The sequence below is a fragment of the Crocodylus siamensis genome, chromosome 2 (assembly GCF_052110815.1).
Source record: "Crocodylus siamensis isolate JL-2025a chromosome 2, ASM5211081v1, whole genome shotgun sequence".
Lineage (NCBI taxonomy): Eukaryota > Metazoa > Chordata > Crocodylia > Crocodylidae > Crocodylus > Crocodylus siamensis.
The window spans coordinates 167,582,631-167,607,448 of NC_143396.1; the positions used below are offsets into that span (position 1 = coordinate 167,582,631).

The 24,818-nt window shown below is 43.7% G+C and overlaps 2 protein-coding genes across 2 annotated transcripts; both read right to left on the reverse strand.

Annotated features, from left to right (window-relative positions):
* Positions 1 to 5,239: 5,239 nt before the first annotated feature.
* On the reverse strand, positions 5,240 to 6,178 carry LOC149871149 (olfactory receptor 5AS1-like). The gene has a single exon (XM_090034841.1). The coding sequence runs from the start codon at positions 6,176 to 6,178 to the stop codon at positions 5,240 to 5,242; it is 939 nt and encodes a 312-aa protein (XP_089890967.1).
* A 9,334-nt stretch (positions 6,179 to 15,512) lies between these two features.
* On the reverse strand, positions 15,513 to 16,451 carry LOC149871150 (olfactory receptor 5AS1-like). Its single transcript, XM_090034842.1, has one exon. The coding sequence runs from the start codon at positions 16,449 to 16,451 to the stop codon at positions 15,513 to 15,515; it is 939 nt and encodes a 312-aa protein (XP_089890968.1).
* Positions 16,452 to 24,818: the final 8,367 nt, after the last annotated feature.

Sequence of the window (24,818 nt, forward strand, 5' to 3'; positions counted from 1 at the left end):
CACCAGGGCATCCTTGGGGAAAACTAGGAGTAATGGTCACAGTCTGGACACCCTAGATGTGAAGCAGTTTTTCCTAATGTTGAGCCTGAAATGAGCCTGAAATGAGGCTCCAGGAGTTTGTGACCATTACTTCTAGTTTTCCCCAAGGGTGCCCTGGTGAACCATGCTTAATTGGAAAAATCGTCCACATTGAATAGAAATATAACAAAGAAAAAAACAAAGCCTCACACATAGGAAGGAACAATGAAATGCACAAATGCAAAATAGGGAGTGAATGGCTAGTATACGATATTGAAGAAAAAGAGAAACATGTTTTAGGATTTTAGTGGACTAAAAGTTGAACAAAAATATAATGTTATTGCAAAAAAAAAAGGCAAAAAGCTTTTATAGAAATCATTAAACCTCAAGACAATTTGCTTGCATAGTAGGTCTTCCTTTGCACCATAAATTCCCCTAAACACCTACATCTTCATATGCATAACTTGAAATAGCTTAGAAATAAAGATAGTATGTAGAGCCATTAGTCAAAACAATCCCAAGCTCCCTACTCATTTTTATATGAGTTTGAGCAATACAATAAAATCCATATCCTCAAGGGTATTTCAGTGCTTGTTGATACAACATAGTATACATATTTATTAGCTTTTAGTTTAAGCAATATTTTATTTTCTAGTATTAATAACAGCTACATGCCTAAGTTACATTGCAAAATAAACCATGATTATACTTATGCTAAAATAGTGCCCCATTGTATCAGTCTGGCATCAGAAGGAAAACATACCGAATAAACATAATAAAGGATGGTGCTGGGTAAACATACCTTCTGCTGGGAACTGGTTGGGATGGAAAAAGTTTAGGCTTTCTGAGTTTTTGATGTGCTCTATTCAAAACCCAGTTAGAAAATGGCAGAATCTGGTAGGATTGATGTTGATAAATTATGTGGAAAAAAAATCTTTAAAAGTCTTATTATGCAAGAAATATCCTCTGGATTTTTTTTTTGTAAAGCAGTAGACTCTAAATTAAATATGCTAATTAGCTTGCTCTGTGAAATGACAGCAGTGCCCAGAGACTCATGAGGTAGTAGCATTTCCATTGCCCTCCACCACACTTTCTCCAAGTAGTTTACATCCTTTCTGTAGTGGGGGGAACAAGACTGGATGCAGTACTCCGTATGTGGCCTCAGCAGTGCAGAACAGAGGGGAATAATCACTTCCCTCAATCTGTTGGCAACACTCCTGCTAATGCAGCCTAGTAATCTGTCAGCGTTCTTCACAGCAAAGGCACATTGTTGACTCCTATTCAGTTTATTGTCCACTGTAAACCCCAGGTCCTTTTCTACACAGTTGCTGCTTAACCAATTGGTCCCCAGTCTGCAGGGTGTGGGGCCTGGGGCAAATCAGCCCATGTGGAGCCTTGCCCCCACTTCAGTCCTGGATCCAAAGGAGCTTCCACCACTGCCGCTGGCAACAGCATCAGCAGAAGTGAGGGTGGGAGCAGCAAGTGGCTGGATGTGGCGCTGCTGCTCTGCCCAGCTCCATGCCACCATTGCTCCACCCAGCTCTGCAAGACCCCACAAAGTGCGGGGCCCAAGGCAGCCACCATGACTCACCCCCACCCCCGGGACAGCCCTGCCAGTCTGTACTGGTACATGGGGTTGTTTTGTCCTATGTACAGGACTTTGCACTTGTTCTTAATGAATCTCATGAAATTTCTTTTAGTCCAACCTTCCAATTTGTCTAGGTGTCTCTGGGCATGTCTACACAAGATGCTTTACTGAACAGTAGATTAATTTACTGCACAGTAAAGTGTCACTAATGAACTGTGTGTTAAGCTACCGTGCATTAAAACAGGCTAAGGCATAGCTATCTAGTACCTGAAAATACAATACAGGTTCTAGGTTAACTGAGCATTAGCTAAAGCTCAGTATTGCACATGTAGTTGCTGACCCAGTCAGCCAGGCCACCAGGGGACCAGCCTCTGGCCAGAGGCAGAGTTCCTCCGGCCACAGAGCAAGGGCAGCTGCTTAGCAACCCCTGCCTGGCTCTGGCTCTGGCCTGCCCCATGGGCCCTGGTCCAGCTGCTGCCTGCCCCTGGTCACTGTGGGTTCCTGCAGTCAGCCTGTGTTGGCTGCAGCAGCTCTACCCAGCTGAGGCCTGACTGCCGGTCCTCTGCCAGCTGATCCCGGCCTATGGGCATTGTACACCTATGCTGCAGGCAAGGTGCAGCCATGAGCATTCAGGGAGGCAGTTAAAGTCAAGGCCCAGCAGGCTCAGTGGTTTTTGCGTGATGGACCACAACTGACGGTCCAGGGTTGCCTGCAGAACCATGACCTATATTCAGGAGCTGGATAGAATCCTGTTCCCAAGGACCTAGGCAACAGGCAACACATTTGTTCCAGCATGGTGGCCTGCCAGTGCCTCAATTGCAGGCAAGCCCTAAGAAGGAGTCCCCAGAGGAGAGCCCCTCATGCCAGCAGCAGTACCAACTAGCATGCTCCTCAACCATGGCCTTGTTGTGCAGAATTGGGAACTGCACGTGTACACTCACAGTGGGGCATACAGGCCAAGGATGACCCCACCTATGGCAAGTTCCAGCTCCTCACTGGAGGGGGCCACTGCCCATGCAACCAGGAGCTGGGCCTCCTCACCTTGGCACCCTGCAAGCAGCTGGACCACCTTCCTGCCACCGGGCTTAGAATCCAGCCACCAGGACTTCTTGCCATACTCAGCTGGTAAGACCCATACAGAGAGGAGGCCTTGGGAGTGGGTGCACAGTGGCCACCTGTGCCCATACCACTTCACCAACCACCCCTTGGGCTTCACATCTGGGGCCAGAGGCCTTGGGGGTGGGGGACCCCAATCCCAATCCCATTCCCTCCCTTCCCCTCCCCTCCTCATCTTGTCTGGCCAGCACCCCGGTCTTTATCTCTACAAATAATTAATCTACTCCACAGTTTAGTGAATGCATAGATGTGGCCACTGGGAATATAACCACAGTTATGCATAGACTAACCAACTGACTGTCATGAATGATGCAATCTTTCACAGAATGTTTAAATGCCCCACTGCCCCTTCAGGGCTGGACATGTCAACAGTCCTTCTGATGCCAGAGCCTCCCTCCCCCCTACCTGCCTCTACCTCCTCTCCCACTTCCCTGCCTGAGGCAGTGGTGGCTCTGGCTTTCTCCCCATGCCCACCCACCTCCATCTCCTCCCCTAACTCCCTGCCTGAAGTGGAGGTGGAAGCAGCAGTAGCTTCCCCCTGCCTCCACCTCCTCTCCCATCTTCCTGCCTGAGGTGGCCGCAGTGGAAGCTCCAGCTTCTTCTTCCTCACCCAGATCTGCAGCCTTCTGAAACCCCATGCACAGATCAAGGGCCTGCACCCATTGGGAAGAGCTGGGAAAATGATCAGAGAGCTAGGGGAAGTGAACAGAGAGTTGGGGTATTAAACAGGGAGCTAGATGTTGTCAATATCAGAGAGCAGTCATTCCCCACTCTTTCCCATCCCCATCTTTAGTTTCTGTTTAGCTGCAGCAAGCCCAGCTTTGAACCTCAAAATATTTTGAAACTTTTGAAAAGTTTTGGGTGCCCTCATTTTGTTTCAAAGCTGTTTTGAAGCTTTTTGTTTCATTTTGATTTTAGTGTTTCAAGCTCAAAACCTGTTGAAACAGCTTCAGAACAAACCACTCGTCAAAATTTTGCACAGCCCTACAGGACAGGGTACAGAGCATGATCCAGTCCTGGTGCTGATCAGCTCCCAGCTCCTGGGAGGTGCCAAGAACTGAGAAACACCAGGACTTGATTCCCTGCCGATGTGGCTGACCGGGAGCAAATTTGCTCCCCGTCAGCATCTACATGAGTGCTACTTCTCATTAACTGCTGTGCAAGGCAAACCATTTCAGCAAGTTGACAGCTAGAGCGGTGGTGCATGAGGTATGTCAGATGACCCAAAAGATAATGGCCCTGTGTATCATATGCTGGGCTTAACCGTGGGATCTGGGGATAGATTTGCCAGCCTAAGGTTCCCCACAGTACCATTCTTTCCCCTGCACAGTGTAGCAATGAATTCGTTTACCAAAAACCTTATTTCTCAGTTATGCCTCAGGCAGTTGTGGAGCACTGTGGCTATTTCTCACACATAAATGCTCGTTGGTCAGACAGGGTACATGATGACTTATTATTTAGAAGCCTCCTTCTTCCTAAACTGATGGAGTGGAGAGAATTTGCCTTTGGCATGCCTGACGTCCAGGTTGAAGGAATGACTATACCTCCACTTAGAAGACTCTGCCTACCCACTGCAACCCTGGGTGATAAAGCCATTCACTGGCTGCCTGGAAGTAGCTGTTTAAGTACCAGCTTAGCAGCTGCAAAATGACGGTGAAGTGTACCTTTGGGCATCTCAAGGCTTGCTGGGGGTGACTGAGGATAAGTGTGGACACTTGTCAGCACAATTTGCCTTGCTTTGTCGTCTCTGCATGCTTGCTGCACAACACTTCCAAGGTCCAGGGGAAGCCTCTACCCCTGCAAGTCTAAATGATCAAACTTTGAGCCGTGGAAGGCTCAAAAACACCTCTGAAATGAAACAAGGCATCCAAAATGTTTTGGAAATGTTTCAGAGATGTTTCAGAAAATTTTGTAGTTTCAGAGACAGGCTTTCAGGGAAACAGCTTTATGTTTCTGCCCTGCTGCATGACTTGGCTCCACAGGGAGCGGAGATCTGTGCTGGGGGTCTCCTCATCACTTCTGCCCATCTCCTGCTGCCCCAGTGATGCGGGACTGCACGGGGTGGGCAGTGGCATGAAGAGACATTGGCATGGATCTCTGCTCTCTGCAGAGCCAGGTTGCATGGCTGGGGAGTGCTAGTCCCTGGAATGCGACCTGGCTCCACAGGGATCAGAGATTCAGGGCTGCACAGGGTGGCAGCAAGGAGACCCTGGCATGGATCCCAGAGACTGAAAACAATTCCAGAGACTGAAAGCACAGACTGAAAACAATTCCATCTTTTGATACATAGTCATGCAATGAAATGAATTGGATCCAATGTGAAATCAGATTGCCTAGCCAACTAAGATTATTCCCAATCCACATAATTTTCCACTGCTGTAAATTTAAATACATAGATCCCAAGTACCTATGCCCAAATTAGCTGTGTGGATTATGACCTTCTTTAAAAAACTTTGCAAATTTGCTGTGCGGTTCACCAGCGAACCTCTTCCCGTTTCCTTTTCTGCCCCAGTCATGTCACCATGAAAACACTTTCCTCTCTAATGTTCTCCTCAGGGCATCCTTTACTTCCTTGTTCCTCAGGCTGTAGATCAGGGGGTTCAACATGGGAAAGACAACAGTATAAAATACGGAGACCACTTTGTCTGTGTCCAAGACATAACTAGAGCTGGGCCGTACGTATGTGAATAGAAGTGTTCCATAAAACAAGGTGACGGCTGTTAGATGGGAGGTGCAAGTGGAAAAGGCTTTGTGCCTGTTCTCGGCAGAGCGAATTCTCAGGATGGCAAAGAGGATGTAAGCATAAGAGACAAGGATGATCACAAAGGTGCTGGTTTGGATGAAGCCACACAGGGCAAAGAGAAGGATTTCATTGATACGAGTGTCGGAGCAGGAAAGTGCTAGCAGTGGGGGGATGTCACAGAAGAAATGGTTGATGACATTGGAGCCACAGAACGATAGCGTGAATGTAAAACAAGTGTGTATGAATGAGCTCACACTACCACTGATGTAAGCTCCTGCTACCAGTGAGATGCGGACCCTCTCAGACATGACAGCTGTATAGAGTAGTGGGTTACAGATGGCCACGTAGCGGTCATATGCCATTGCAGCCAGAATGAGACACTCAGCATCTGCAAAGGCAGCAAAAAGATACATTTGTATTGCACAGCCAGCAAAGGAAATGGTCTTGCTGTGGGTCAAGAAGTTTGCCAACATCTTGGGAGCGATTGCAGAGGAGTAGCTAAGGTCCAAGAAGGACAGGTTGGAGAGGAAATAATACATGGGGGTGTAAAGGCAGGAGTCAATCTGGATTAGAAGGATGATGCCAATGTTCCCCACCAAAGTGCTAATATAGATGATGAGAAACAGCACAAACAGGGCCACCTCCATCTCAGGACTACTGGTGAAACCAAAGAGAATAAACTCAGTCACTGTAGTCTGGTTTCCACTGGGCATTTCTTCAGCACAGGAAGTCAAAGCAATAAGATGATTTTGGTAGGTAAGAGACACACAAAGAAATTATATACCTCCCTGTAAAGACAACACAGAGGGATTTAGTAAAGATTTTACCATCTTTCTCTGTATCACTGATCAGAGAGAGAAATGCAACAGTTTAGCTCATGCCTGTCCATGAAACACTGCTTGTGAGAGCATTCAATGCTGTGTATGTAATCCCAAAAATGCATTTTCTCCTTATGAAAAAGAGATGAGAGTAAGTGAAAACAGGACTAAATTTTTCTAAAGTGGTGGGAATGGGAGGATAAGATTAGATTGGAAACCAGTGAGAAACCTTCAGAAAGAAAGGGAAACTGAATGCAGAAATATTAAATGAGAAATAACCATCTGGGCAGCAGTGGAAGGAAAGGATGTGGGGTTATAGTGGTTCATAAACTGAATATTTTATGTGATGTGTCTATAAACAAGACAAACTGTTATTGTGGGATGTATTACAGGGTAGCTGTGTCTACATGCGATGCTGACTGTGCAGTAGCTCATTACTTGTATGCAGTAGTGTCACCTGGCATGAAGCAGGACCCCACACTGCTGTGCAGTAGTAATGAGCTACTGTGCAGTCAGCTTCACCTAAAAGCTGCTTGGTGATGCTACTAAACAGTAAATCTAGGTACTGCACGGTCATTTCATACTTGCTTATACAAGTACGAAATGACTGTGCAGTAATGACTGCACACTCAGCATCTTGTGTAAACACGGCTGATAAGTCATAATTACAGGAAGTAACTATCCCACTGTACTTGGGTTGGGAATGCCTGACCTGTGTCCAATTTTGGGTATCCCACATTAAGAAAAAAATCATATGCAATGGAGGTAGTCCAGAGGGGGAATAACAAGAATTATGAGATGCTAGGAAAAGGTGATCAGTGAGGAAAATATGAAGGAAAAGGGTTGCTTTCATCTAGAAAATGGAAGACTGAAGGCAAATGAGAACAGAGTTTAAATATGGCAACAGCAACTATAAAGAGAGCTATGAACACATATGCCTCACACACCCATGGTCATTAAGGGTAGACTAAGGGAATTGTCCTCAAAAGGTATGATGAATCTTTGTTGCACTGGCTGACTGGCAGATGACGGGTGAGATCTCCTGCTGATGTGAAAAGTTATAGTTCTTTCTGTCAAAATAAATTGTGTATGACAGTTTGTATTAGGGGTGGCTATTCTGTGGAACATCTTCCAGGAGGCCTACATGTGTGCCACATAGCACACTGGGGAAGAAGCAGGGAAGACGGTGGCATATAGAGCTGGCAGCAAAAAGAGCAGGAGATCAAGCAGGGGAAGGTGACTGCTATGGCACTCAGGAATGATGCAGGGTTTAATTTATGGCACAACTGCCAGAACATTGGCCCCAACTGTTTTATATCATCTAAGGATTTAATTCATGCACTAGTGCCTGCAAACTGTTATGTCAAACCTGTCTCACATAAAATCATCAGTAATAAATGTAACTTAATGAGTAAACCCAGTGGTGTGAATAGGGATGCACAAGTAAGGCACCTACCCCAGCTGCCAGTACAGAAAGGGTGTCACAGTGGAAGTTCCTGAGGAGCCCACACCATTGCCTGTACCAAGTCTGGGAAACTTTCTGCCAACAACTGCAGTGGTCCCCGTGGGTGTAGTTCTTTATGCAACACCATCCTCTTCCTTAGAGTGCCATAGGTCTTACACCTCTAAGGAAACACATTGGTGATTCATGACCCTGAATCCAAAGGAAACAGGTGGATCCAAGAGAAACAAGATTGCCACCTCTCCAATGTACTAGAACTACAGTTCTTACAGGGGTTACAATACTAAGAATGTTACTCATCTTTGAAATCATCTGATTTCACTGTGTTACACGCACATAGTAAGAATAACCATGGCTCTCCACCCTCCCCCCCAAAAAAATATTTGGGCACCCCTGCCTCATAAACCACAGGACATTTACAAGGAATGCACTACTGCTCTGTACTTAAAGCTGGGTCAATAGAACTGATTTTGACTAAGTCTTGTAATGATATGTAAGTGAATGCAAAGACCAAATCTACACTTAGGTTCTTTGAAAAACAACCCCAGCCTATATTTTGAATATTAGCTTCCAACAATTTCCTATTACAATTCTACACAATTAATTAGTATTACTTATTCAAACTATTTCCCTTCAATTCATCTAGCTTTCAGATGAGATGGCTTGGGTGCATTTCTGTTTAAATCATTGTGTATTAGCAAGATGTGTCTCAAAAAAGTTTGTGTAAACTTACCTGTGGAAGAAATTCATTCCTCACTGCAAACAATGCTGATGTTGGGGATGCATGAGGGTTTATATTGCCTTTGTGACACTTGGGATCTAGTCCCTGAAGTACATGAAGTTTGCTGTTGTTCTTACGGAAGAAGTAGAATAAACAATTTAAATGTTCTTGATGTTTTTGGAGTGGAATAACTTCTGGGTAAAACAATTTGCTCTGAACATTCAATGCATACTCTTAAGGGATGTTTTTAGTATTTTAGAAAAGCTGACATCATTGCTATCCTGAAACCCAATAAAACCAACAGGGGGTCCAAAGTGTTACCGACCAATCTCATTATTCTACATGACATATAAACTCATGGAGTGCATAAATCTGAATAGAATAGAGATCACCATTGATCCCCAGCTCCCAAAAGAACAAGCTGGCTTTTAGTAAAAGCTTGCCACTATCCAAGTTTCTACAATTAAACACACCAATGTTGCATATTTCATAGTTCAATTAAATGACTGGGACAGAATATTTCTAGTCTTTTAATATCTCAGGAGCAGACTTTCAGGATTCCTGCCTGGAACCCAAAACTTAGTCTTCCCTGAGCACTAGCTTACCCAGATGTATCTCCATGCAGCTACTGTTAAAGAAATACCCCCAAATCAAGATGTTTCCATGATTAAAATTAAAATGAAATATATATCTATTGATCTATATTAGTGATGTTTCATTTTAATCATGGAATAATCTGGATTTGGGGGTATTTTTTTAAATTAGAAAATTGGGGGGGGGGGGATATGAAAGAAAATCAGGATCCCTGCTAATCACTTGGAGAAGAAGGTGATCAGGAACAGTCAGCGTGAATTCAACGAGGGTTAATCTATATGTGTACATAGATATATACTAATGGTGCTTCATTTTAATCATGGAAAAATGTAGATTTTGGGGTGGGAGGAGGGGTTTCCTAGAGAAAACCAACTTCCCTGGTGATTAGAAAAGAATTCCTCAAGGACCTTCTTCATGATTTTTCCAGGGACTGAGGTGAGACTGACTTGCCTGTAATTTCCCAGATCCTCTTTCTTCGCTTTCTTAAAGATGGGTGCTACATTTGCTGCTTTACAATCATCTTGGACCTCTCCTAATTGCCATAGGTTTTCAAAGATAATCGCCAGCAGCTCTGCATTCACATCTGCCACATCCCTCAACACCCTCAGGTGAATTGGATCTGGCACCATGGACAGCTACACATCCAAGCTATCTAAATAGCCCCAAACCTGTTTTTTTCATCACTGTTGGCTGCTCACCTCCTCACCAAACTGTGCTGCCAGGTGCAGTCATCTGGGAGGTGACCTTGCCTGTGAGGACTGAGGTCAAAAAGGCATTGAGTATTTCAGCCTTTTCTGCATCAGCTGTCACTGGGTTGCTTCCTTCAGTAAGGGACCCACACTTTCCCTGATCTTGCTCGTTTGTGACATACTTGTAGAAACCCTTTTTGCTGCCCTTCACTTCCCTTGCTAGCTTTAACTCCAGTTGTGCTTTGGTCTTCCTGATTTCAGCCTTGCATACTGTAGCTATATTTTTGTATTGCTCCCTAGCCATTTGCCTAAGATTACATGTCTTATAAGCTTCCTCTTTGTCTTTTAGTCACCTTCCAATCATGCAAGCTATCTCACCAAGTCTGTGCTATTCCAAACACAGTTTAGTTCTTGGAACGTGCAATTCCCTCCAGCTCTTCCTGTTTGTTTCCCAGGCTCGAAGCATTTGTATCCAGACAGCTGAGGTAACTAGCTGATTGGCCTACTTACTTAGGAAGAAAGAGAAGGCCTTTCCTGTTGCTTCCTCCTGGTTGTGCTTCCTTCAGGTCACTCATCTCCCCACTTACCTCAGGGGTTTGGTCTCTATCCAACAGCAAACCTAGTTTAAAGCTCTCCTCGCTAGGTTAGCTAGCCTGTCTGTGGAGATGTTCTTCCCTCTCCTGTCTGAGGTACCCCATTTCTTCCTAGGACTCCTTCCTGAAACAACAACTTGTGGTTGAAGAAGCCAAAGCCCTCCTGGCAACTCCATCTGTACATAACCTGTTTGCTCTGAATCTGTGAGAATCCAAGGTAGGCAGGAACCCAGACACTGGAAACAATATTTCCAAAGCTATGTTGTGGTGGGTGGGGGCAGTGTAGGGAAGGGTATGCTAGATCCCACACTCCCCCTCCCATAGCCATGCAGTAAGGTTATTTGCGATTCATTTCAGGTCAATTTTAAGACTTTCAATGTCTTATCAAGATATAGTAAACAGGGTAATAGTGAGGGATAAATATTTCCACAGGGGCCAATGGGCATTTAAGAACATAATTTCCCAGATTTTTTAAAGCTACTTTCTAGGAAATTAAACAATGTTGCCCTCATTCTCTAGTTATATAGCTGGGTAATAGATTGAACACTGCTACCCATCACAATGATATCTGAGCCCCTTCCACATAACGTATGTAGTAAAATGGGGGTCCTTAATTGAAGACTTATTCAAAGTTTTTGTACTTCTTCCATCTTCAGGGTCAAAACCCTCTTTATGTTTGTTTGTTTTTAATATGGGCTCATTGGGCAGAAATAAAATTTCAGTGCAATGAGTTGTTTTCTTATGAAGCATTCAGAAAGACCCAGTCATATTTTAAATTTACATTATAAGACATTCCCTCTACTTTCTGGCATATTTTAATTAACAGTGAAAGAATAACAATATTGCCAATTTAAAAGCTCACCACTGAAGTCTAAATTAGGTTCTACTATAACAGATGGGACATTTCAAGCCTTACAGGTGTTTTTTTAGGTTTTGTACAAACTCGGAGAGGCATTACACATACTGAACAAGTTTTGTGTGATGTTTTGAAGTTACTTTTTCACTTCTTGCAAACCGAGTCAGCACCAGAGTCAGTTGTTGAGGGCAGCGGGGACAAAGACCACTGAGACTGTAAAACATGTGGGAAGACTTTCAACAGGCCTAGATGAGAAGAAGCAAAGATGCACCCATGCCTTAGTTAGCCCTGTTATAAGGCACCAAGCATGCATTTCCTAATTCTCCTACCTGTTCCCTTTCACCCATTCTTTGGTGGTGGTTGCTATACTTCATTGGCAGTGCAGTTATTGTAAGTAAAATTTTACACTGGTCGTGTTTGTTCCTGAGTATAAAGGATTTGTCCAACTTCAAATCCAGTTGAAAACAAACAAAAAACAACCCATGGAAGCAAGGGGACTTTGTTGATTGTTTTATTGCAAATAATTGAACTGAAGCCATAGGTAGAGATGGAAAGAGAACCTAGAATGTGCAAAGTATGGAGCGTATGAGCCCGTACTATCCTTGACCCACACCCCAGTCTTTATCTCTACAAATAATTAATCTACTCCACAGTTTAGTGAATGCATAGATGTGGCCACTGGGAATATAACCATAGTTATGCATAGACTAACCAATTGACTGTCATGAATGATGCAGTCTTTCACAGAATGTTTAAATGCTCCCCCCCCCCGTCCCTTCAGGGTCGGCCGTGTGAACAGTCCTTCTGATGCCAGAGCCTCCCTCCCCCCTACCTGCTTCCACCTCCTCTCCCACTTCCCTGCCTGAGGCAGTGGTGGCTCTGCCTTCCTCCCCATTTCCACCCACCTCCATCTCCTCCCCTACCTCCCTGCCTGAGGTGGAGGTGGCAGCAGCAGCCGCTTCCCCCTGCCTCCACCTCTTCCCCCACCTTCCTGCCTGAGGTGGCCACAGTGGAAGCTCCAGTTCCTTCCTCCGCACCCAGATCTGCACTCTGGGTTTCAGCAGGCTGCAACCTTCTGAAACCCCATGCACAGATGAAGGGCCCGCACCCATTGGGAAGAGCTGGGAAAATGATCAGAGAGCTAGGGGAAGTGATCAGAGAGCTGGGGAATTAAACAGGGAGCTAGATGTTGTCAATATCAGAGAGCAGTCATTCCCCACTCTTTCCCATCCCCATCTTTAGTTTCTGTTTAGCTGCAGCAAGCCCAGCTTTGAACCTCAAAATATTTTGAAACTTTTGAAAAGTTTTGGGTGCCCTCATTTTGTTTCAAAGCTGTTTTGAAGCTTTTTGTTTCATTTTGATTTTAGTGTTTCAAGCTCAAAACCTGTTGAAACAGCTTCAGAACAAACCACTCGTCAAAATTTTGCACAGCCCTACAGGACAGGGTACAGAGCATGATCCAGTCCTGGTGCTGATCAGCTCCCAGCTCCTGAGAGGTGCCAAGAACTGAGAAACACCAGGACTTGATTCCCTGCCGATGTGGCTGACCGGGAGCAAATTTGCTCCCTGTCAGCATCTACATGAGTGCTACTTCTCATTAACTGCTGTGGAGTTAATCTAGTATGTATATTTACAGTTACTAGCAAACTGTGCAGTAGAGTACATAGTAGCTGCTGGGCATGGTTACATGGTTATTCTTTACTGCACAATAGATTAGTCTACTGTTCACTGAAGTGTCTTGTGTAGCTGGGCTCAGTTTAGAGTACGTGAATGCACTGCTGCTTTTGTGTCAGCAAATGGCACAAGTGAGTCTATATCAAAGCATGATTTTCATTGATCAAGTGTACTTAGGTTCCCCTGACTCTCCTAATACCAATCAAAGTTCCCATTGGGTGGTCATATTGGGGATGGCATTTTTTTTTGTGGGAGGGATTTTCATGTTATGTGTTGTGACGTGATGTGATGATATGATGTGATGCATCACCTGCTTGTATTTTGGCTGCATTTATGCTGTCACTGCTGACTGTGCCACCACAACCATTGGCCACTATGGATCTGGATGGTTGTGACCTGGTGGATCTTGCAGGCCTAGCATTGCTAATTTGTAAGTGCATTTGAGAAGAAAAGGTAAAACTGGTGCATTCTGTTGGCCACAACAATTACTTCCATTTGCATCAAGAGCAAGGAAATAGTACTTGTGGGAAAGAAGCATATGTGTGTGCTTCCTGCCAAACAATGGGTGGTTTGTGCCTACATCTGGCTCCTAATTCACAGTAGCAGTTGTCAACATGACGATGCTTTGGCTGCAGGACATAACATTGTGGCCTGGCAGATGTAGAAGTGACCCCCAACTATAGAGTGGAATTTCTGGGCCAGGGGGATGAGCAGGGACTGAGGGGAGTGGATCATCATGACCACCGGGGATGAGAAGCAGTATCATGTGAACTTCCAGGTGTCCAGGTGTGCCTTTATGGAGATCTTCTTGAACTTCCCCACACATACAGTAATGGACATTAGTGATGCGGGCAACCTAATCCTTGGAGAAGTGTGTTGCCATTATTATATGGAAGCTCCTGACTTTAGATGTCCTCTATTGCAAGGCAAACCATTTCAGCAAGTTGACAGCTAGAGCAGTGATGCATGAGGTATGTCAGATGATCCAAAAGATAATGGCCCTGTGTATCATATGCTGGGCTTAACCATGGCATTTGGGGATAGATTTGCCAGCCTAAGGTTCCCCACAGTACCATTCTTTCCCCTGCACAGTATAGCAATGAATTCGTCTACCAAAAAGCTTATTTCTCAGTTATGCCTCAGGCAGTTGTGGACCACCATGGCTATTTCTCACACATAAAATGCTGGTTGGTCAGACAGGGTGCATGATGACTTATTATTTAGAAGCCTTCTACTGCCTAAACTGATGGAGTGGAGAGAATTTGCCTTTGGCATGCCTGACATCCAGGTTGAAGAAATGACTGTACCTCCACTTAGGAGCCTCTGCCTACCCACTGCAACCCTGGCTGATAAAGCCATTCACTGGCTGCCTGGAAGTAACTGTGTAATGCAAGTACCAGCTCAGCAGCTGCAAAATGATGGTGAAGTGTGCCTTTGGGCATCTCAAGGCTTGCTGGGGGTGACTGAGGATAAGTGTGGACACCAGTCAGCACAACTTGCCTTGCTTTGTGGTCTCTGCATGCTTGCTGCACAACACTTTCAAGGTCCAGAGGAAGCCTCTGCCTCTGCAAGTCTAAATGATCACACTTTGTCATGGGAGAAAACATTTTCTCATGGGACAAGAACATCTGTCCATACCTTTATTGATATTTGATAAAAAATAAAGAGACAAAGAGAGGCAATCCCATAAGTCTAGTACGTGATCTTCAGGTTCTCTGTGTTTTATCAGTATGCCTGCTTCTAAACATCTAGGAACAAAGTACTCATCACAGTGAACAGACTGGATTATACAAACTGAGGTTTTGACTGAGGATCTGGAAACAAAATACTTTCATTGTTTCATTTTCAGAGTTTACATGGGTATTAGGGCTGTGTGAATTTCAGAGGTGTTTTGGGCCATTTTGGTGCCCAAAATACCAAATCTGAATTGAAATGGAAGGCTCAGAAACACCTCTGAGATGAAACAAGGCATCCAAAATGTTCTGGAAATGTTTCAGAGTTGTTTCAGAAAATTTTGTAGTTTCAGAGACAGGCTTTCAGGGAAACAGCTTTCTGCTTCTGCCCTGCTGCATGACTTGGCTCCACAGGGAGCAGAGATCTGTGCTGGGGGTCTCCTCATCATTGCTGCCCATCTCCTGCTGTCCCAGTGATGCTGGACTGCATGGGGTGGGCAGCGGTGTAAAGAGACACTTGGATGGATCTCTGCTCTCTGCAGAGCCAGGTTGCATGGCAGGGCAGTGCTGGTCCCTGATGTGTGACCTGGCTCCAAAGGGAGCAGGGATTGGGAGCTGTGCGGGGCGGCAGCAGCAGCGAGGAGACCCTGGCATGGATCCCAGAGACTGAAAACAATTCCAGAGACTGAAAGCACAGACTGAAAACAATTCCATCTTTTGATAAATAGTCATGCAATGAAATGAATTGGATCCAATGTGAAATCAGAGTACCCAGCCAAATAAGATCATTTCCAATTCACAGAAGTTTCTAGTGCTGTAAATCTAGCTGTAAATTTAAATGCATGAACCCCAAGTACCAATGCCCAAATTAGCTGTGTGGATTATGACCTTCTTTAAAACACTTTGCAAATTTGCTCTGCGGTGCACCAGCAGACCTCTTCCCATTTCCTTTTCTGCCCCAGTCATGTCACCATGAAAACACTTTCCTCTCTAATGTTCTCCTCAGGGCATCTTTTACTTCCTTGTTCCTCAGACTGTAGATCAGGGGGTTCAACATGGGAAAGACAACAGTATAAAATACGGAGACCACTTTGTCTGTGTCCAAGACATAACTAGAGCTGGGCCGTAAATACATGAATAGAAGTGTTCCATAAAACAAGGTGACGGCTGTTAGATGGGAGGTGCAAGTGGAAAAGGCTTTGTGCCTGTTCTCGGCAGAGCGAATTCTCAGGATGGCAAAGAGGATGTAAGCATAAGAGACAAGGATGATCACAAAGGTGCTGGTTTGGATGAAGCCACACAGGGCAAAGAGAAGGATTTCATTGATACGAGTGTCGGAGCAGGAAAGTGCTAGCAGTGGGGGGATGTCACAGAAGAAATGGTTGATGACATTGGAGCCACAGAACGATAGCGTGAATGTAAAACAAGTGTGTATGAATGAGCTCACACTACCACTGATGTAAGCTCCTGCTACCAGTGAGATGCGGACCCTCTCAGACATGACAGCTGTATAGAGTAGTGGGTTACAGATGGCCACGTAGCGGTCATATGCCATTGCAGCCAGAATGAGACACTCAGCATCTGCAAAGGCAGCAAAAAGATACATTTGTATTGCACAGCCAGCAAAGGAAATGGTCTTGCTGTGGGTCAAGAAGTTTGCCAACATCTTGGGAGCGATTGCAGAGGAGTAGCTAAGGTCCAAGAAGGACAGGTTGGAGAGGAAATAATACATGGGGGTGTAAAGGCAGGAGTCAATCTGGATTAGAAGGATGATGCCAATGTTCCCCACCAAAGTGCTAATATAGATGATGAGAAACAGCACAAACAGGGCCACCTCCATCTCAGGACTACTGGTGAAACCAAAGAGAATAAACTCAGTCACTGTAGTCTGGTTTCCACTGGGCATTTCTTCAGCACAGGAAGTCAAAGCAATAAGATGATTTTGGTAGGTAAGAGACACACAAAGAAATTATATACCTCCCTGTAAAGACAACACAGAGGGATTTAGTAAAGATTTTACCATCTTTCTCTGTATCACTGATCAGAGAGAGAAATGCAACAGTTTAGCTCATGCCTGTCCATGAAACACTGCTTGTGAGAGCATTCAATGCTGTGTATGTAATCCCAAAAATGCATTTTCTCCTTATGAAAAAGAGATGAGAGTAAGTGAAAACAGGACTAAATTTTTCTAAAGTGGTGGGAATGGGAGGATAAGATTAGATTGGAAACCAGTGAGAAACCTTCAGAAAGAAAGGGAAACTGAATGCAGAAATATTAAATGAGAAATAACCATCTGGGCAGCAGTGGAAGGAAAGGATGTGGGGTTATAGTGGTTCATAAACTGAATATTTTATGTGATGTGTCTATAAACAAGACAAACTGTTATTGTGGGATGTATTACAGGGTAGCTGTGTCTACATGCGATGCTGACTGTGCAGTAGCTCATTACTTGTATGCAGTAGTGTCACCTGGCATGAAGCAGGACCCCACACTGCTGTGCAGTAGTAATGAGCTACTGTGCAGTCAGCTTCACCTAAAAGCTGCTTGGTGATGCTACTAAACAGTAAATCTAGGTACTGCACGGTCATTTCATACTTGCTTATACAAGTACGAAATGACTGTGCAGTAATGACTGCACACTCAGCATCTTGTGTAAACACGGCTGATAAGTCATAATTACAGGAAGTAACTATCCCACTGTACTTGGGTTGGGAATGCCTGACCTGTGTCCAATTTTGGGTATCCCACATTAAGAAAAAAATCATATGCAATGGAGGTAGTCCAGAGGGGGAATAACAAGAATTATGAGATGCTAGGAAAAGGTGATCAGTGAGGAAAATATGAAGGAAAAGGGTTGCTTTCATCTAGAAAATGGAAGACTGAAGGCAAATGAGAACAGAGTTTAAATATGGCAACAGCAACTATAAAGAGAGCTATGAACACATATGCCTCACACACCCATGGTCATTAAGGGTAGACTAAGGGAATTGTCCTCAAAAGGTATGATGAATCTTTGTTGCACTGGCTGACTGGCAGATGACGGGTGAGATCTCCTGCTGATGTGAAAAGTTATAGTTCTTTCTGTCAAAATAAATTGTGTATGACAGTTTGTATTAGGGGTGGCTATTCTGTGGAACATCTTCCAGGAGGCCTACATGTGTGCCACATAGCACACTGGGGAAGAAGCAGGGAAGACGGTGGCATATAGAGCTGGCAGCAAAAAGAGCAGGAGATCAAGCAGGGGAAGGTGACTGCTATGGCACTCAGGAATGATGCAGGGTTTAATTTATGGCACAACTGCCAGAACATTGGCCCCAACTGTTTTATATCATCTAAGGATTTAATTCATGCACTAGTGCCTGCAAACTGTTATGTCAAACCTGTCTCACATAAAATCATCAGTAATAAATGTAACTTAATGAGTAAACCCAGTGGTGTGAATAGGGATGCACAAGTAAGGCACCTACCCCAGCTGCCAGTACAGAAAGGGTGTCACAGTGGAAGTTCCTGAGGAGCCCACACCATTGCCTGTACCAAGTCTGGGAAACTTTCTGCCAACAACTGCAGTGGTCCCCGTGGGTGTAGTTCTTTATGCAACACCATCCTCTTCCTTAGAGTGCCATAGGTCTTACACCTCTAAGGAAACACATTGGTGATTCATGACCCTGAATCCAAAGGAAACAGGTGGATCCAAGAGAAACAAGATTGCCACCTCTCCAATGTACTAGAACTACAGTTCTTACAGGGGTTACAATACTAAGAATGTTACTCATCTTTGAAATCATCTGATTTCACTGTGTTACACGCACATAGTAAGAATAACCATGGCTCTCCACCCTCCCCCCCAAAAAAATATTTGGGCACCCCTGCCTCATAAACCACAGGACATTTACAAGGAATGCACTACTGCTCTGTACTTAAAGCTGGGTCAATAGAACTGATTTTGACTAAGTCTTGTAATGATATGTAAGTGAATGCAAAGACCAAATCTACACTTAGGTTCTTTGAAAAACAACCCCAGCCTATATTTTGAATATTAGCTTCCAACAATTTCCTATTACAATTCTACACAATTAATTAGTATTACTTATTCAAACTATTTCCCTTCAATTCATCTAGCTTTCAGATGAGATGGCTTGGGTGCATTTCTGTTTAAATCATTGTGTATTAGCAAGATGTGTCTCAAAAAAGTTTGTGTAAACTTACCTGTGGAAGAAATTCATTCCTCACTGCAAACAATGCTGATGTTGGGGATGCATGAGGGTTTATATTGCCTTTGTGACACTTGGGATCTAGTCCCTGAAGTACATGAAGTTTGCTGTTGTTCTTACGGAAGAAGTAGAATAAACAATTTAAATGTTCTTGATGTTTTTGGAGTGGAATAACTTCTGGGTAAAACAATTTGCTCTGAACATTCAATGCATACTCTTAAGGGATGTTTTTAGTATTTTAGAAAAGCTGACATCATTGCTATCCTGAAACCCAATAAAACCAACAGGGGGTCCAAAGTGTTACCGACCAATCTCATTATTCTACATGACATATAAACTCATGGAGTGCATAAATCTGAATAGAATAGAGATCACCATTGATCCCCAGCTCCCAAAAGAACAAGCTGGCTTTTAGTAAAAGCTTGCCACTATCCAAGTTTCTACAATTAAACACACCAATGTTGCATATTTCATAGTTCAGTTAAATGACTGGGACAGAAAATTTCTAGTCTTTTAATAACTCAGGAGCAGACTTTCAGGATTCCTGCCTGGAACCCAAAACTTAGTCTTCCCTGAGCACTAGCTTACCCAGATGTATCTCCATGCAGCTACTGTTACATGGTCAGCCTCTGACCTCCCATGTCTGCCCCAAACATTGTAGCAATTGGAGCTTGGGCCCAACCTTCCTTCTCCCTAAGCTGTCATCAAAAGTTGGTGGGAGGAGCAGCAATGTTAGCTCAATATTAGCCCGGAGACTGGATTAAGGTGCATAGGATCTATATTCTTACAGAACATTACCATTGATATTAACATCTAAGTATCTCATGGATCTCATTTTTTCTTTATGTAAAATTTAGAAAATTGTGGTTGGAAGGGACCATGTGAGTCCATTGAGTACAACCCCCTGCTCCAAGCAGGACCACCCCCAACTATATCACCCCAGCCGAGACTTTGTTTATCCAGGTCTTAAAAGCCTCCAGTGATGAAGATTTCACTGTTTCTCTGGGTAAGCTCTTCCAGTGCTTTGCTACCATCCTTGTGAGAAAGTTCTTCCTAAATATCTAACCCACAATTCTCTTGCTGCAATATAAGACCTTTGCTTCTTATTCTGTCATATGCTAGCTCTGATAACAGTCTAGTTCCATAGTCTTTGGAACCACCCTATGGTAGTTGAAGGCTGCTGTTGAATCCTCCTTCAGTTTTCTCCAGAATAAATAAACCCAGTTCCCTCAGCCTCTCCTCAGAAGTGATGTGCTGCAACTCCCTAATCATTTATGTTGCCCTTTGCTGGACTTTTGCCAATTTGTCCACATCCTTTCTGTAGTGAGGGGCTCAAAACTGGACATAGTACTCTAGGTGTTTGAGCCTAAGTCAAGGACTTTGCATTTATCCTTATTGAATGTCATGAGATTTCTTTTGGTCCAATCCTCCAATTTCTCTAGGTCTCTCTGAGTGCTAGACATTTATTTTAGTGTATCTAGTACTCCCACATAACTTGGTGTCATGTGCAAACTTTCTGAGGTTTCCCTTCTCCATCCCTTCTTCCAGGTCACTGATGAACATATTGAACAAAACCAGCACTGGGACCAATGCCTGGGGCACTCCTCTTAATACCAGCTGCCAACAAGACATTGAGCCATTAATTGCTAGCCTGTGAGCCCAATGATCCAGCCAGTTATTTATCCACCTTCCAGTCCGTTTATCCAACCCAGACTTTCTTAGCTTGCTTGTGAGAATATTGTGGATGATCATATCAAAAGCCTTGCTAAAGTCAAGCTATATTATCTCCACTGCTCTCCCTGCATCCACGGAGTCAGTCATCTTATCATAGAAGGAAATCAGGTTGCTCAGGCATGATTTGTCCTTGTTGAATCCATGCTGACTGTTCCTGATCACCTTCTTTTCCATTAGCAGGGATACTTGTTTTCTTTAATAATAATAATAATAAAAAAGATCTATATTAGTGATGTTTCATTTTAATCATGGAATATTCTGGATTTGGGGGTGTTTTTTTAAATTAGAAAATTGGGGGGGGGGGATATGAAAGAAAACCAGGATCCCTGCTAATCACTTGGAGAAGAAGGTGATCAGGAACAGTCAGCGTGAATTCAACGAGGGTTAATCTATATGTGTACATAGATATATACTAATGGTGTTTCATTTTAATCATGGAAAAATGTAGATTTTGGGGTGGGAGGAGGGGTTTCCTAGAGAAAACCAACTTCCCTGGTGATTAGAAAAGAATTCCTCAAGGACCTGCTTCATGATTTTTCCAGGGACTGAGGTGAGTCTGACTTGCCTGTAATTTCCCAGATCCTCTTTCTTCACTTTCTTAAAGATGGGTGCTACATTTGCTGCTTTACAATCATCTTGGACCTCTCCTAATTGCCATAGGTTTTCAAAGATAATCGCCAGCAGCTCTGCATTCACCTCTGCCACATCCCTCAACACCCTCAGTTGAATTGGATCTGGCACCATGGACAGCTGCACATCCAAGCTATCTAAATAGCCCCAAACCTGTTTTTTTCATCACTGTTGGCTGCTCGCCTCCTCACCAAACTGTGCTGCCAGGTGCAGTCATCTGGGAGGTGACCTTGCCTGTGAGGACTGAGGTCAAAAAGGCATTGAGTATTTCAGCCTTTTCTGCATCAGCTGTCACTGGGTTGCTTCCTTCAGTAAGGGACCCACACTTTCCCTGATCTTGCTCGTTTGTGACATACTTGTAGAAACCCTTTTTGTTGCCCTTCACTTCCCTTGCTAGCTTTAACTCCAGTTGTGCTTTGGCCTTCCTGATTTCAACCTTGCATACTGCAGCTATATTTTTGTATTGCTCCCTAGCCATTTGCCTAAGGTTACACTTCTTATAAGCTTCTTCTTTGTCTTTTAGTCATCTTCCAATCATGCAAGCTATCTCACCAAGTCTGTGTTATTCCAAACACAGTATTGTGGTGGAATGCCGGGCTAGCGATTCCGGCACCGCTTGGGGAGCCGCGGGCTTTATGGAGCAGGCAAGCACGCGGCTTGTGGGGCGGGATTGGAGGTAGCTTTATGACCGCCTTCGAGGTTCGCCGAGCTGGTGCAAGTAGACGACTTAGAGTAAGTTGTTAGTTTTCTATAATAAGTTTGTAGGATGTCTGTTGGTTCACGGGGTTTCGGAGCAAGCCCTTGCTTTCCACCACTGGAACTAGTTCAATGATGGGTGCGGCTGCCGACTCCTTAAGTCCCAGAACTGGTGAACAGTTCATTGAGATGGGATGTTAGTAATAGAAGTTATTACAGAGTAAATATAAGGTAAAGTAAAAATTTGTTTTATTCACTCACCTGGCCTCACCCGCTTACGAATAAGAGGGGAGGCCGGCTGGAACGAAGTTGCAGTAAATATAAGTATAGAAAGCGTAGATATGTTGTCTAAGCTGCGAAGAGAGGCAGTTGAGAGATGGAGTCTCTGATGTTTCTTCAGTTACAGTATGCCGGATACAAAAGCGGGTCTGTTGGCCCACAGGGTTCACTAGCAAGCCCTTGCCCTCCACCCCTTGCGGGTTTGGTGCACTGCCCACTAGTTAGTCCCAGGGCTGGTCAACAGCTCATGAACAGGATGGTGGATACAAACTGTAACACGGTGAATCGTTGTCGATTGTCAGATTTTCGAGGCCTTGGTTTTCACTGGGATACGCCCAGACGGAGAGCTGAAGAACGGCTACAGGGTGATCAGGCCTGAAGGGTCATCCAGTCATCGTCTCTGCTACTTCCTGCTTTTTTTACCACTTTTATAGATGTTGGTTAGACTGCCTCTGTGACACTAACTATCATATAAGCTAAGCATACAGGGATAGGATAGTTTCTTTTACATAATAGTTACTAGGCAGATTTTCTACATAAGTTTCGTTTCTGCAGAAATGACACTTACAGATAAGAAATGAAACTTACAGAATACGCATGTGCAGCTTAATACAAGCATAGAAAAGTATAAGGTTTTCATTTTGATTAACGGCCAAAACTACAAGGTCACATAAATGTGAGAGTGCCGTGCAGCAGTTATACAGAAATAAAATAAAACATTTACAAGTATAGTTCTCGGAACGTGCAATTCCCTCCAGCTCTTCCTGTTTGTTTCCAGGCTCGACGCATTTGTATCCAGACAGCTGAGGTAACTAGCTGATTGGCCTACTTACTTAGGAAGAAAGAGAAGGCCTTTCCTGTTGCTTCCTCCTGGTTGTGCTTCCTTCAGGTCACTCATCTCCCCACTTACCTCAGGGGTTTGGTCTCTATCCAACAGCAAACCTAGTTTAAAGCTCTCCTCGCTAGGTTAGCTAGCCTGTCTGTGGAGATGTTCTTCCCTCTCCTGTCTAATGTACCCCATTTCTTCCTAGGACTCCTTCCTGAAACAACAACTTGTGGTTGAAGAAGCCAAAGCCCTCCTGGCAACTCCATCTGTACATAACCTGTTTGCTCTGAATCTGTGAGAATCCAAGGTAGGCAGGAACCCAGACACTGGAAACAATATTTCCAAAGCTATGTTGTGGTGGGTGGGGGCAGTGTAGGGAAGGGTATACTAGATCCCACACTCCCCCTCCCATAGCCATGCAGTAAGGTTATTTGCGATTCATTTCAGGTCAATTTTAAGACTTTCAATGTCTTATCAAGATATAGTAAACAGGGTAATAGTGAGAGATAAATATTTCCACAGGGGCCAATGGGCATTTAAGAACATAATTTCCCAGATTTCTTAAAGCTACTTTCTAGGAAATTAAACAATGTTGCCCTCATTCTCTAGTTATATAGCTGGGTAATAGATTGAACACTGCTACCCATCACAATGATATCTGAGCCCCTTCCAAATAACATATGTAGTAACATGGGGGTCCTTCATTGAAGACTTATTGAAATTTTTTGTACTTCTTCCATCTTCAGGGTCAAAACCCTCTTTATGTTTGTTTGTTTTTTAATATGGGCTCATTGGGCAGAAATAAAATTTCAGTGCAATGAGTTGTTTTCTTATGAAGCATTCAGAAAGACCCAGTCATATTTTAAATTTACATTATAAGACATTCCCTCTACTTTCTGGCATATTTTAATTAACAGTGAAAGAATAACAATATTGCCAATTTAAAAGCTTACCACTGAAGTTTAAATTAGGTCCTACTATAACAGATGGGACATTTCAAGCCTTACAGGTGTTTTTTTAGGTTTTGTACAAACTCGGAGAGGCATTACACATACTGAACAAGTTTTGTGTGATGTTTTGAAGTTACTTTTTCACTTCTTGCAAACCAAGTCAGCACCAGAGTCAGTTGTTGAGGGCAGTGAGACTGTAAAACGTGTGGGAGGACTAGATGAGAAGAAGCAAAGATGCACCCATGCCTTAGTTAGCCCTGTTATAAGGCACCAAGCATGCATTTCCTAATTCTCCTACCTGTTCCCTTTCACCCATTCTTTGGTGGTGGTTGCTATACTTCATTGGCAGTGCAGTTATTGTAAGTAAAATTTTACACTGGTCGTGTTTGTTCCTGAGTATAAAGGATTTGTCCAACTTCAAGTCCAGTTGAAAACAAACAAACAAACAAACAAAAAACAACCCATGGAAGCAAGGGGACTTTGTTGATTGTTTTATTGCAAATAATTGAACTGAAGCCATAGGTAGAGATGGAAAGAGAACCTAGAATGTGCAAAGTATGGAGCGTATGAGCTCGTACTTTCCCTGACCCACAAAATTAAATGTGGTCTTATCTATATACTTCTTTTCAATTAATATCTATTTTGTTGTGGTATTACCAATAGAAAAATTCCACTAATGAAGCCATAACTGAAAATGTTTAGGTAGATACTCATTTTACAGATAGGCAGAAAATGGTCAGAACTAAGCAAAGATAATATCAATGACTGAGAATCCTGACAGCAGGTCTGTTATCTAATTACCAATATCAGTCTTTCCTGCTGTTGTCCTGGCTAAATATATCTGTGTAGATTTTATTGATAGGTTCATTTGTTTATAGTAATGAAAATATCTCCTTCAAATTGTCAAGGGGATTTGTTCAATTATTTCCATAACATGAATCTTTGGA